This window comes from Egretta garzetta, unplaced genomic scaffold, assembly GCF_000687185.1.
Source record: "Egretta garzetta isolate BGI_Z169 unplaced genomic scaffold, ASM68718v1 scaffold293, whole genome shotgun sequence".
Taxonomy (NCBI): domain Eukaryota; kingdom Metazoa; phylum Chordata; class Aves; order Pelecaniformes; family Ardeidae; genus Egretta; species Egretta garzetta.
Window position 1 is genome coordinate 97,390 of NW_009259318.1, and position 14,197 is coordinate 111,586.

General features: G+C 45.7%; 1 protein-coding gene across 1 annotated transcript in view; it reads left to right on the top strand.

Annotated features, from left to right (window-relative positions):
- The window catches only part of GABARAPL1 (GABA type A receptor associated protein like 1), a 6,381-nt gene extending 410 nt beyond the window's left edge, over positions 1–5,971 (top strand). The window contains exons 2-4 of the mRNA XM_009636514.2: positions 3,194–3,272; positions 4,246–4,364; positions 5,851–5,971. Of these exons, the coding sequence (XP_009634809.1) occupies positions 3,194–3,272; positions 4,246–4,364; positions 5,851–5,916 (264 nt within the window). The 3' untranslated portion in view covers positions 5,917–5,971. The remainder of the gene's footprint in view (positions 1–3,193; positions 3,273–4,245; positions 4,365–5,850) is intronic.
- The last annotated feature ends 8,226 nt before the right edge of the window (positions 5,972–14,197 follow it).

The window sequence follows — 14,197 nt, forward strand, 5'->3', positions numbered from 1 at the left end:
CCCCGGGATCCGCAGTCACTCGACAGCGAGAACGCTGCTAAATCTTTTTTCTGGCAGCCTGCGTGCGTGGGGCTGGGGGGCGGGGAAGGTGCTCACCATTAGCTCTGTAAAAATGGAGGAGAACAATGAGTGGGTTAACCGGGTGCGCTGCGTAGCAGCCGAGGTCCGTGTCCGCGTCACCCGATACCTTACTTTACTGTCTCGGCCTGTCTTTTCGACGGAGCCTTGCTCCGTTCTTTTCCTTTGCGTGAGAGAAAAGCGATGCTTCTCACTCTTCTGCCCTCCTGTGTAACCATCCTGTGGAAAAAACGTCACTTGGAAAACAAGGTCATCTTGTGGCTAAACTTTTCTTCCTCATCCCTAGGTCCCTTCGGAGTGCCTGTGGAAAACTTCTAGCTTTACAATTAGTAATACTAATTGGGAAAAAGAAATGACAAATCAAATTAATTTTTTTGGGGGGGTGTTCCTTTTTGTTAAACGTTTTGCATATGTTCTTTCTTTCCATCCCCACTGGAGAGGTCTGTCCTAGATTTACTGCCCAGGGGTACTGCATGCAAAATAACTTGGACTCCCCTGTAAATCTAAGGGCAAGGGGGAGCAGTTACACCACATGCTTTCCCTGCAGGCTAGCACCATTTTTTATCCTGGGAGGGGCCCTCAACTGGTCTTGCAAAAGTTCCTGGAAGTCAGTATTTGGGTGCATTTGTCCAAGCTGGTTTGGGGACCCCTGGCAGGTTGAGCATGCAGCAAGTCAATGGTGAAGTCCATGCAGTTCTGTGGTTTATGATGAGGACCGCAGAGGGCTCTGTAGGTCAGGAGCGAGACAAGCTGTAAACTGAGGATTAACATGGCAGATTGTACAGCAAATCATGATAGATGCGCCTGGAGGAGCCATGTGGGGAGCCCAGGACCAAAGCCGGTCTGGCAAGAGGTAAAAGAGGTCAAGACGGGGGCACATCAGCAGATCTTTATGGAGAAAGCCAGGACTGGAATAACAAGGTGTTCCCGTAGTTAAGGATAAATGAAAACAACACATGGCGAGGCCCAGATGTGAATTGTCAGGGGTAGCCTGTTGTCAGAGTGGTGTACGGAGCAAATGAATGCAGCAGACAACTGTTCTTTACATCGCTTCTGTCTCTGCCCTTCCTGACAGCAGGATCCTTGAAGATGACGTCCATTTGGCTGCCTACACTGCAGTGCCCTGATGCATCTCAGCATTCTGCTGAGATTATACTGTTGGCATGGTCCCATGTTACCACAGTCACCACACAGCAACAGCAGACGTACAGATAATCTTTATCTGCTCTTCGGATTTTCTTTGTAGTTTTGCTTCTGTGTGTGAAGGGTTTAGTGCTTCAGAAGAGATACCTGTGTTTATCACGCAAACTGACTACAGTTGATAGATTAACAGAGCACCTCCATTCCTTCCCTGCCTCTTTGTGAGAGGGAGGTCTCTCTTAAGCTCAGTGATGATCCGATTCAAATCTTTCCTAGGGGCCTCGAAGCCCCAGCAGTCTCTCCTCTTCCTCACAGGCATGACTTCTTTTCCTTTATTATCTAATGACCAAGCCACCCCTTTTGAGCTGGGGTGGTCACATCAGTGCTGCTAGCTAGCAGTTCCGCTTGTCAGTAATTTTTGAAATTGGAGGCAAGAACTAACACAGTCTGTCTGAGACAGTGCAAATGCCTTGTACTAGTTGAGGTGCTTGAAGTTCTTGAAGTAGCAGAGACGACCACGTTTCTATTTTGAAAACAAACTTAGAATTTTCAGGGATTTCGGCTGTGTTGGCAGCATCCAAATGGAGCACAGCGAAGGGATGTCCAAGCTAGCCCCTCTGCCACTAAGCTCATCATCGTAGCTTTTTTTCTCTGGTGTAGCGTCTCATTGATGTGACACCACCATTTTGCTTCCAAAGAAGAAAAAGGCTTTGACCAGAGCTGTTCAGCCTTTTCTGTTACACAACAGGTAGAGTTGCTGATTTGGGTTGCTAAAGAGCTAAGGGATCATGAAGCCCTTAGAAATTAGTCCCGGGGTGTCTCACATGGAGTATTTACCATTACAGGGTCTAATGGAGTTAAAAAGTTGAGGACGTTCAGGAAATCCAGCTTCTTGTTTAGATGGTCAAAATGGCTTCTGCAGAACAGCAAGCCACATAGATTGAATCATGTAATATATCTCTTACCAGTTCAAAAATATGTATCACAAAAAAAAAAAAAATTCAAAAACTGCCTTCAGGTTTTTTCTGCACAAACCCATTAGTTCCATGGAAACATACCTCCAGCCTTTGGAAAGGTTTCCAAGGCTTTTCATGGAAGGAGATGAAGTCACTTTGGAATACTTCCTGCTTCTGAGGTAAACATTTTGCCTAGCTCTGGTAACAAAAATTTTCCTGTAGCAGAAGATCTCTTTGTCTCTGACCTTAAAACTGCCGAGCTTCATATTTTTATATGTCGTAATGACAGTAGAATATAATGAGGATTAGTATTTTGTGCCAAAGGTCTCTGTGGGTCCAGTTGCCCAGAGGTAGCCTGTTTTTTAATTATTAGATATTAATACGAATAAGGAAATGTCCATAACTATATGAAGCAGGGAAAATAACCTGAATTTCAAAGTAGAAGATCACTACTGAAGAACTGGGGATGGAAAAAAAAAACAATATATATTCCCCAATGAGCTGCAGTTTCTCTTTCTTTGCTTCATTCTAGAGCACTTGGTGAATGTAGAAATTAGGATGTGGGACTACTGGGATTAGGGCTGATTTTGTGCTAGGCAGTTTGGAACTGTAACCTGGAAACAGTTCGACTTACTTGTGTTACTTCTCGTGTTCATGTATTAGCCTCCTGGCAGCTCCTTCATACAAAATTAACCTGCACTGGGACCATCAAGGTGACCTGATTTTTATTTTTTTTCTTGGCTATTATGGTTTATTTTTATGTCTGTTCCAGTCTCCATTTTTTACTCCCTGTGCTTACTGCTTCAGTCTTGGGCTCCCAGCACAGCTATTGCCAGTGATTTTAAGTCTTCTTCTCATCTGTCCTTTCATGTTGTGTATTTGATTAAATGAATTTCTAAAGGCCTGGTAGCACCATCTCGCTCAAAGGGTAATATCCTTTTCCAATGACGCTTTTTGGTCCATTTTGTTTTATGATACTCAGGAGTTGTTTCTTGCTTTCTCTCACTCTCTCTCTCCAGGTAATTGTGGAAAAAGCACCAAAAGCCAGAGTACCTGACCTAGACAAAAGGAAGTATCTTGTGCCTTCTGACCTCACAGGTAACAAAGTCTACCTCCTTCCTGATTTTCAGTGAGAAGGTCTTGGAAGTGCTTTTTACTCTATGATCAGCACCAAGAAAATATCCAGGCAGGCTCAACATCTTATCATTACCTCAGTTTACCTGGCTGTCCTTGTTATATTCATGCACCTTATAGCCCAGATTACAACATGCAGAATTCTCTGAGATCCTCTGAGGTATTCCAGTGACTTAGCTAACATGCATGTGTCACAGCTGACTTCTAGCCATGATGAAAATGACTGAATTGTGTATCATAGGCAGTAGCATAATCATCAGTCAATGATGACCTAGCTGCAGAGTTGCCAGAGGCTGTATCCTTGTTGCAGGAACATACAAGTTCTTGAAATAGTCCCATTGTTTTCCACCCCTGTGGTTGGAGTCATGGCTACAAAGTTCCTTTTCCGAATCGTTCATGGCTATTTTGTGTGTGATTACATTTGTTTTCATTTGAAAACACGAATATTTTAAGGAACAGTATTTATTTTTCTTACACTATATAATAGATTGCGGAATACTTTCTTGTGCGACATAGCTCAAGCAAATAGTAAGGAATTCGTTTTCAGGAATGGTGTGACCATTTACACCAAGGCTAAATTCTCCAAGGTGTCTTTGATCTATAGGACTTAAAGGTTAAGGTAGTTAGAGGTCCTCCCACCGATTGCTGCAGTAGAGCATTTCATACCATAGTAGGTAGAGTGGATTTAGAGGGTACATGGCCTGAGGCATGTACCCAAGAAACTGCCAAGTCCGAGTGGATTGGCTGCTAATGTGGTTACAAACATGGAGTTGCTGCTTTCTTTCCTGCACTGTTCATTTTTCCCTACTTTTTACATACAGCATGTGACGACTTCCACCACCAAAAGAAAACAGCCGTGATTAGGGTAAAAAAAGGAAACAAAAAACTCCAAAACATTCTTTCTGCATCTAAGGCATTCTCCTCTCTTCCTCTTCAGTTGGCCAGTTTTACTTCTTAATCCGAAAGCGGATCCACCTGAGGCCAGAAGATGCCCTGTTCTTCTTTGTCAATAATACCATCCCTCCCACCAGTGCTACCATGGGCCAGCTGTATGAGGTAAGCCTGGCCCATCACTTTTTCCTCTTTTTGGAGTGTCTAGAAGAATGCGTATCCTCACTGAAGGACAACTGGCAGTGGGTGCAGCTTGGTCACAGATGTCTGACCAGGAACCCCCTTGACCTCGGCTGTATCCCATCATCTGTTCAGGGAAGTTCCATCCTGCTGTTATAAAGAGGAGCACGGGGGGCCTCATCATTTTGTTTGTTTGCTAGTTGAAAGGGTTGTCATATCAGGTTGTGAATGGTTGCCCCAGCAGTGATATGTTGGTCCTACTACTTTTCACAAAGTACTGAAATAAACTACATATATATTTCAGAGGAAATACTGTGTCTGGGGTGGGAGGCGGAACATACGCACTGGCTTTCCTGTTTATACAAAAGAGATTACCTTTTAGCCAGTAAAAGAATACAGTATCGCTGCGCAACCAACCACCTATAAATACATTGTCAAGGAACACTTAGTCTTTGTTCACAATTACTTCTTCATAGCTTGTACTGAATATGCAAAGGATCTTGTAGGGCACTGTGAACATTGCTGCCCAGCATTTCTACTGAGCAGTGTTATTCGATTGACCTTAAGGGCATATTCTATGCCCATCAGAGGAACGTTCCTCAATTATATAGCCACTATATCATGGCTGGTTTGCAGCCTGGATTGATTTCTCCTTCTGCTGCATTAGTGTGTTTTAACAGGAGAGCTCCGGTATGGTGCTGTGAGCCTTATTTGGCCTATCATTTTTTGACAATAACTGGACAATGTGTATGTGGACTGATGAAAATAATATAAGATTAACACACGGAGGGAGTTTTCCAAATCTGGATGTGTAGGAGGAAGGTATGCCTAACTGTCCAGAGCTGAGAGCAGGACTCTGTTCCTGTCCTTCTGCAGACTTTTTGTGTCAGTGCAATCACTTAGCATCTCAGCTGTACTGCCCATGTGTAAAACAGGACTAGAAATAACAGCCACTTGTCAAAGTGTTCTGAAAAATTACAAATATAACCACATTTACCAAATAATGAAGTATCGAGAGGCAGTTTTTGACTTCTTCAAGCCTTCCAAGTCTCTCCTCTCAAGGCCATACCAGTGTTGGGATTCTGCTGCACAGCCTGCAACAGTCAGAGTGGTTTCTGTTGCACATTTGTAGCACGCTCTGGCTTCAAGTAAATTCACTGTGTCCAGCAATGTGACATGCCTGAATTTAGAAGCAGAACTGTGGCCAGAGAGAGGAAGTTGCTCTTTGGTATGAGGAAGCGAAGCCTTTGATGCAAAGGGGGAGAAACAGTGAAAGAGAGGTTATGCCCTCTTGTTGTTATAGTCATAGAATCATAGAATGTTTTGGGTTGGAAGGGACCCCTAGAGGCCATCTAGTCCAACCCCCCTGCAGTGAGCAGGGACACTGACAATGATCTCTTGGTTGGGCTTTTTCACATGTAATGAGTTACAGGGCTTTGGTTTGCTATTTTCTCCATTTCTCCCCCTGCAGGATAACCACGAGGAGGACTATTTTCTCTATGTGGCCTACAGCGATGAGAGCGTCTATGGCAAGTGAGCACCAGCCCCCCAGGCATGCAGGCGAGATGGACTGATGGAAAGGATTTGGGAGGGGGGGGATGTTGGAGAGGAGGAAAGAGAATGCCTGAGAAGAGGGGAAGAGAACTGGAAGTGAACCACATGCACAATGCCATCACCTTCCATGCATTAATTATAACCATTATTTTTTAAATTGAGGGGAGGGAGGGTAGGGGACAGTGTATGAGAGGGTGAACTGAAAGGCTACCGAGGGGTTCTGCGCTGAGGGATGGGGAGACTCCACTGTTCGTAGTTCTTCTCTTGCCACAGCTGGAAGTTGTTAGCCAGTACTGGAGGCTGCTAGACCAGCTGGCGTGGTGGAGCTGCAGGAGAGTGACTGGGCATGATGGGCATTTTTGTGTCACCCTTTCATTGGATGAAGAAGGCATGCCATGTATTGTACACTGACCTTGTCACGCCTTGCCTGTGGCATGGGCTGCACTGCTGTGAGCATTCAGTGAGCTGTGAAATACTTCACTCTGCCCACACAAGGCTGTCCTGTGCTGATAGTCCTCACTCCAGCTGCTACCTGTGAAGCGTTTCAAGAGTATTGTGTTTCCCGTCACTTCCATCAGTATTAGAAGGGCTGACTCTGAGGGCTGGGAACTCCTCAGCTGTAAGACGTGAAGGTTGGAGAAAAGAAGGAGGAAGGATTTTTTTTTTTTTTTCCTTTGTTGCTTTAATTGCAAGTGCTGGACAGAAAAATTTGAGACCACCCTTTTGTTCTTTTCAGTGAAGCCAACTGATAAACTCAAGCATAGGGCTAGAAAGGACCTCAAGAGAATGAGTAGCCCACTCCAGCTCTGAGACAGGACTGAGTGTACCAAAAATGTCTACCGTGGCTGCTCTTCTAACTTGTTCATGGTGAACTTCACTGAGGCAGATCCTGGAGGCTGCTGAGATTGTCTGTTCAGTTCCTAGCTAGCCTTCAAGCGAGAGAGCTTTTCTTGCTACCTAAGTTTAGTCTCCCTTGCTGTGCATTGAGGCAACTAGCTACTAACGGTCTTGTTATTGATGAACACAGAAAATTATCTATCAGTGGTTGTCTTTGTACCAATCTCCTGCAGAATTGATGATGGCAGAAGTCCTGTGGGTTTAGCCTTCCCTTCCATGTCTCGTCCTTGTACAGCTCTTGCACCACATGCACAAGCGGAAGAAATCAGTCACTCCCACGTGTTTTGCTGCCTTCTTGTGATTGGACAACAGTGCCACTCTTCGCCACAAGAGAGGTGCTCTTAGGCTTGAAGGGGAAGGGGAATAGATTCTCTGTTGATTTTTTTTTTAATTATTTTATTTTAAAATGTTGTTCTTAGAAAGGTGCCAGGTAGATGCTGTCCTGTGCAAGCCTTATGCTGTCATGCCAAAGCAGTTTCTTCCCACTGGCACAAAGAGCAAATTTTCCCATAACTGCCATAACTCTAATGAAGGGATGGGGTTTGGGGAGTGAGCTTTCAGGAAAATTCTGGGGTTTTATCTAAAAATCAGAGAACTGGACCTGAATTTCTGTAAACATTCCTACATTTAAGGGAGGGACCAAGAGGGAGGAAAAGACAAGAAGGATGAAGAAGACTGGCAGATTCCAAAATAAGTTGAGGGTGTTTGCTCTATTTAGATGAAGTTGGAATCCAGTTCTCTGCATTCCTCAGGAATGAAAAACCAGATGAGTGCTCCTCTGATTGCAGGAGATGGAAAATCAGGTTTCAGCCTTCTCTGACTGTTCTTCCACAGAGGTACACAAGGCAGAAGAGCAGGCTGGGAGTGTGACGTGGGAGTCACTGGCAGAACTGTGTGAAGGTCAGGAAAGGCAGCGTAGTGGGGCAGCAGAGTCACTGCCTGTGTGGTATGGGAAGTAGCAGAAGAATGGGAGAGAAGGGAGGGAGTTAAAGGTTGTAGACAGAGGAGCTGTAACGAGCAGACAGGAAATGGGGGAACAAAGGATGAAATGAGTGGGTTAGTATTCCCCAGTTTTTCATCCTGAACTTCAGGTTTGCTGTTCCATCATGTGCTCGTCTGGAATAAATGCGTTTGGATGAGTTGTGCCTACTGTCAACTTGGATAACTTCAGTTTCTGCCTGCAGTGCTCAGTCCTCTCTTTTTCGCCCACTCTCCTCCAATTATCAGGCTCTTTTTACATCCTTTGGGTGCAAATCTGCATCAGTCTCTTGTTTTAGGAAGCTCTGAGTGTTCTGAAGCAGAGAACAGACCCAGGAGGCTTTCTAGGGTAAAAGACAAGATGCTGGCAGATGGTGTACATCTCTCTGCCACTGTCCCACTTGCTCACGCGCATGCTGCCAAGCATGTGCTTGTGTGCTGTCTCAAATGAGCCTGTGCTTAGGCATGCTCAGGGGAGAAAGAGTTGGCATCTGGGGTGCTTGATTTTGTGTTCAGACCTCCCCTCCCGCTGCTGGGTTTGTAAGTGACGTGTGTGGGACTAATCTCAGCCGTTTGTTACATGTAGAGTTTACAGTTTAATTTAGTTATTTTATGGTTCTTTTAACTGGATTGTGGCATTTACTTCTGTTTTTGCGCTAGTCTGGTATTGTATGAGGTAATGATGGTAGCTCTTTTTTGTGTTGGTTAGCTGCAGGTTCTTGTAAAATAAAGTTCATACTACTTGAGCTGAATCAACCAATCAATAAAGACGCATTTGAAAATCACAGGCTTGGTCAAAAGTGGGTGACTGTAGTGTTTCTCCCCACGTGTGCTTGTAAATAAAGGGGCAGCTTTGTCAGAACTTCTTGCTGCTGCTTTTTCTCAGAACCTCAGAGTTCCTCTGTCCTCTCTACCAGGGCAAGTCACATCTCTCCTCCTTTTGGTTATGTTGGCACTCACACACCCGGCTGTGTCTTGCCATGCCAACAACGTGAACTTTACTTAGACCTGGATGACATGAGAAGGTCTTAAGGAAGGTAATGGATACACTGAGGCATTCTCTGCCATTTTAAGGCCCTCAACAGTCTAGCTGCCCCGAGGGCACCACCAGCCCTGACTGTCCCTGCCCAGCCCCCCAGGGCCCTGCCATGGGCCACAGCAATGCCGCAGCAGGGCTGGTCTCCAGCTCCCACAGTCATGCCCTGCCTGGCCATGAGCCACGCCAAGCCAGGCCCACAGGGCCCAGGCTCAGCCCATCCCCATCCCTGCAGCCCTGCCATCGCTGGGCCTGATCCTGACCCTAACCCACAGATGGGATTCCCATCTAGACCCACCTCATCACCGTGATGAGCCTTATGGTTGGAGCTTGTGGCTGGGCCTGGCCACCATCCCTGGGCCTGCCTCACTCCCCACATTAGGTGCTGTAGGATGGGTCCGTGGTGCCCCGTGGCCATGTCCCTCAGGGAGCCATTAGCCCTTACTGTCTGGTGGCAGCTCAGGCTGAGGTGGGACTCCCAGCCCTGGGCAGAGGGTGTGGAGGAGGCCCCTCCGTGCCTCAGGGCCCTCTAAAGATAGCAAAAGCCGACATAAGGAAACCTAAGCCTGGTTTAAAAGTAAGCCTGCAGTGGTGGCAGATTGAGGCTGCTTTTCCTTGCAGATACTTGTGCACTGAGAGGGAAGGAGCCACGCTGGGAGCTGGCGAGACCAGCAGCACCATTTGCTCAGCGCCGTAATGCCGTGTCAGGCACCAGCGGCACATGAGGAGGAAAGGGACGCATGATGTTATCTGGGGAAGCAGCGAGAGACGTTCCGCCGCTTCTGCCTCCTCATCCCTCCTCGTCACCTGTGGGTTTGTGCGGGTGCCGCTGGCTGGAGAGGCAGAAATGGGCCATGCCGATCCTGCAGAGGAGCGACCATCAAGCTCTTGCCCTGCCACGGACAGAGAGAGATGCTTGGAGCGCTGAAGTCAGGATTTAACAGCACTGGCACTCATAGGAATAAAACTTGCTGGGCTGGGCCCAATGGATCTCTTCCCCCCTGCATAATAGGCTGGAGCCACAGCGTGAGTTTTCTTTGCTAGTGCTGAGGGAGGGGCAGTAACTCATCCTGCACCGTGTAAACTCGGAGCCTACCTGTAGCAGCAGTTTCTGTGCTCATATCCACCATCGTGACTAAAACAAGCTCCCCCTGTATGGCAGAAGGGTGCTGTGACTCCAGCCAGGTGGGCAGAGATCAGCTGAAAGCTTACACTATCAGCTGAAATAATTTGAATTTCAGCTTCAAGCACAGCGCACGTTTTGCTGCCTAGGTTGTGGTATTGTCTGCTGGCTCAAGTAGAAAACGGCTATAGAGTTGTATCCACACCCAAGCAGGCCTCTCACCCCCCCTCTCACCCCTTTCCTAGGAAAATGGCACATAAGTGATGTTTGTACCTGCCACGCTACTTTGCCTGTGCATGTCAGTGCCATCACTGAGAGAAACAGCAGGCGGGGGTGCATTTGCTGAATATGGTTTGCCTGGTCCATATGTGCAATGTTAGCCTGTGCTCAAAGGCTGTCACCTTTATTCTGTGGGTTGTGGAAATGGGACTGGAGCAAGGCCTGCAGGAAAACTAGGGGCTCAGCTGGTTAAGAGAGGTTAAGTAATTAATACTCTGCCTTGGTCACTGTCACGGCACCCGGGATCCTCTCTCCGGTCATCCTGATGCTTGCTTTGGAAGAAAACATTCTCCTGGAGCAGAGCGTACCTGAGGAAAAGATGGCCTGGGGCACCACAACATCACCATGAAGGATACATGGACTAACATAACAGGTCCCAAATTATGCCAAAGGAAGACTGATATTTTCACTTCCATAAAACAGTTGTGTCTGAGATGACACTGATTAAAACAGAAATAAGACTACCGGAGGGAGGAACTGCAGCTCATTCCTGTCTCTCAGTCTTGGATAAATGCTCCCCCAGGATGAGCCATAGAGTGTGTGACTGGAGAGCTCGTTGCTGGCAGGGCACTCGCAGGACTGACCCAGGCAGAGCGTGACTGACCATGAACAGCAGCTGCCCCAGCTTGCGCTGCCAATTTTTAGGAGGATGTTGCAAGTGCCATGGTATTTGTGTTCCTGGAAGCTTGCATGTGTCCCAAAGCACAGCTCATGCCTGGGTTACATGTGTTACAGGAATTAGTTAATATTCTCCTGAAAAAGCTGCATCTTGCAGCACCTTTCTGTGAAGTAAGGGTCTGATTCTCCCTGGTTTTGCACCCTGGCCAATGTCATCTGGATATTGTATTGTTCTATGGGAATTAAAAATTGTTAATAAATGCTATAAATAGTGATATATGGAAGCAGCAGGATAACAAAGATCCTCATTTTCAAGTGAGAGCATTCCTAGAAATGCATGAAGGTTGAATGTGCTGGATTATTAGCTGAAGGAAAAACTGATCTGATTCTATGTCCTGCACCTTACACCAGAAATGCCACACCATGGTCACCCCAGACACACTTGTACACATACATATGCACCTTTTCCACCACACCTCACACTACATTAAACACACATACATCTTCACATGCTGCACTGGCCACGTCATGAATATTACCATGTCAAAATCCACTCTGTGTCTTCAGTTGTACCCCATACCACAGTGAATTTGTATGCATTCCCAGGATACACTGCTTCCTATACCAAGCCCTGTATCGCAGCAAATATGCAAAACATACCAGTCTGACAGTGTTCACCTGGAGCACATGTAAGCGGAAGGGTTGTAATGGAGAGAGTGATACACACTGCACACTTAGAATATAGTTCGATTCCCCACATAGACAGCACGTATGAAAAACACTGTGGAAAGGAAGGGAAAATGCATGCACACACCGAATATGACACTTTACAGGCCTGAATTACAGCCACTCCATCAAATATATCCGGGCAATCATGAAAGAAATACAGCAAAATATGCACCTGTGCATGCTGGTTTTCACCCAGCCCTTGGGACGATAGACAAACATATGTTGTGCGCTAGCATGTATTCAGTGCAACAGGAGCCAACAACCATGTGGCAAAAATGGCCACTGAGAAGTGGAAATCAACAGGGAAACACAGGATGGAAAAAATGCACAGGGTAATAACACACGGTCATGGGCTTCAGGTGATTACAGAAAAGTTTGCAAGGGTAAAAATAGGAGTGAGAAAGGAACCTGGAGCACTCAGAAAAGGTACTGCAGTCTAAACCCACTGAACTGCCTCTTATCTATGGAGTGCATCTAAGGATGCCAAGAAAGCATCAGGTCATAGGAAACCTTGGAGGAAAGCAGCCCACTACCTCAGCCATATTTCAGAGCTGAAGAAACAGCGGTCCCTCTTTCTTCTATCCTTTGCAATTGAAGGTGAAAATTAGAGTCTGGAAAAGCAGGACCCTTCTGACTAGGACTGGATTGGATTGGGAGAACAGGAGGGAGGTAAAACTGGAGTATCAGCAGTCTGTGGAGCGCAGATGAAGGTAGTAGACTGGCAGAGCAAGGCGTGGGAGGAGAGCAAGAACAGACTAGTGAAACGGCTGCAGGAGATCAGTGAACCCGGCAGAACTGCGTGGGAAGCCCAGCACTGGAATAACGCAGTAGCTCCAAGGCAGGACTGAAAAGATGCAGACAGCTTAAACTAATGCCAAAGGTATTGCAGAAAAGGCTCCTCCTAGATCAGGTGTGTGGCAGCTCCAGCAGGTACCTGTGCATTCGGACTGCCGTCACTACCCATAGAACTGCAGCTGCATGTATGGCTCATTCACAGAGCTGAGTATCTGGTGAAACCGTGGTTATTTACCTACCCATCTCCCTATCTAGTCCTTTTGTGCATACTCATTACAGCAGCCATCCCAGCTACCTTGGTGCTGCCAATTAACCTCTTTGACTGTGGGGGGGACAGGTGTGCGGGATGGATTAAATGGCTTTGCCTGACATCACACAGGAAATCTGTGGCAGGGCAAGGGAGTGAGCAGTTATCACAGGGGTGGTCCTTTTTCTTAAGAGCTATTCTGAGCCCAAGAGCAAAGTAAGCATGTAGTTAAAGGAGTGGTATCACCATGCAGATATGAAGGGCAATAGGGTCAAATATTTAGGAGAGAACAACTAGAAGAGAATGGGCAAAACAAGCCTTTTAGAATGAGAGCCAAGAAAGGCAGGAGTCAAGCTGCAATGCACTATGCAAGAACATATATAAAAATGATGGAGAAGATGCTAATACAGATTAGAAGCTGAAATAAGTATTTTTCCCTTTTACTGTGGTTGTTCAGATGTAACGTCAGAATATTTCAGGTCTCACTCACAGTTCATTTGTTCCAAGGGGTATACAACAGAAAATGAGCAGTGACAGGTCTGATCTTATACCAGTAGTTTGCATTTTATTACTTCACACTTATATAACAAGTTCTATATGACAGTCTCAGTCCTTTCAAAAATACTGATCTATTCAGCCTCACAGCGGCTCAGTGGGGTAGGTCTTATTGTCTCCAGCCTGCTTCTGGAGAAACTGAGGTGTGGACGTGTGGACTGGCTTGCCTCAAGGCCACAAAACGGATTAGAAGCAGAGTTAGAAAAAAAAGCCTAGTCCTCCTGATCTCTAGCACTTCTAATAACAGGATTATACTCATTACACAGTAAAATTTGAAATGCGGATTCTGTATATTCATATTATCTTTCATTAATGAAAGAAACCCATCATCATCTTTGGGAACACGGCATTGTAACATTTTCATGTTCTGCCATTTGTGGACTGGAAAAGCTCTGATTTCTTTGCCAGAACCAGCAACAAGAAGGTGGCTCCCTCTCTTGACATACTGCCAAGGAAACACTGCTGAATTGCCTTTGAGCAACAGCTCTCTTCAAAGCTCATTGATACATTTATCAGTGCCTTCTTTCTCTGGAACAAAAAACAAATCACAGTGCAAGCCTGGAAAAAAATGTGCATTTTCTTCTTGTCATTCGTATTTTGTTGGATTTTCTGGCAACTTGCAAGTATTTAGTATCTGTTCTTCTATTCTGTTATGAAGAGGTTTTATAAAATTTGCAAAAGGATTCAAATGATTTAGAAGCCTAAATGTAATTTTGAAAATAATTTAGGCATTTAGCTCTAGATCTTCACAGCTGATGTCCCACACTTGAAAAATGCTGAAATAAACACAACACTGTAGCCATAGACTTTCAGTGATATTTTGTTTTGCAGTATTTTTAAAGACATAGTCACATGACAAAGCAGAAAGAAATGGTGATGTTTTTGAAACTATATAGCTATGTGCAGCTGTGGTTGTCTAAATAAAAATCAGACATAAAACACTTTTGGAAATGTTATCTTTTTGGGATAACAAAAACATAAAAAGAAATGAGCATCTTAATGTCTCA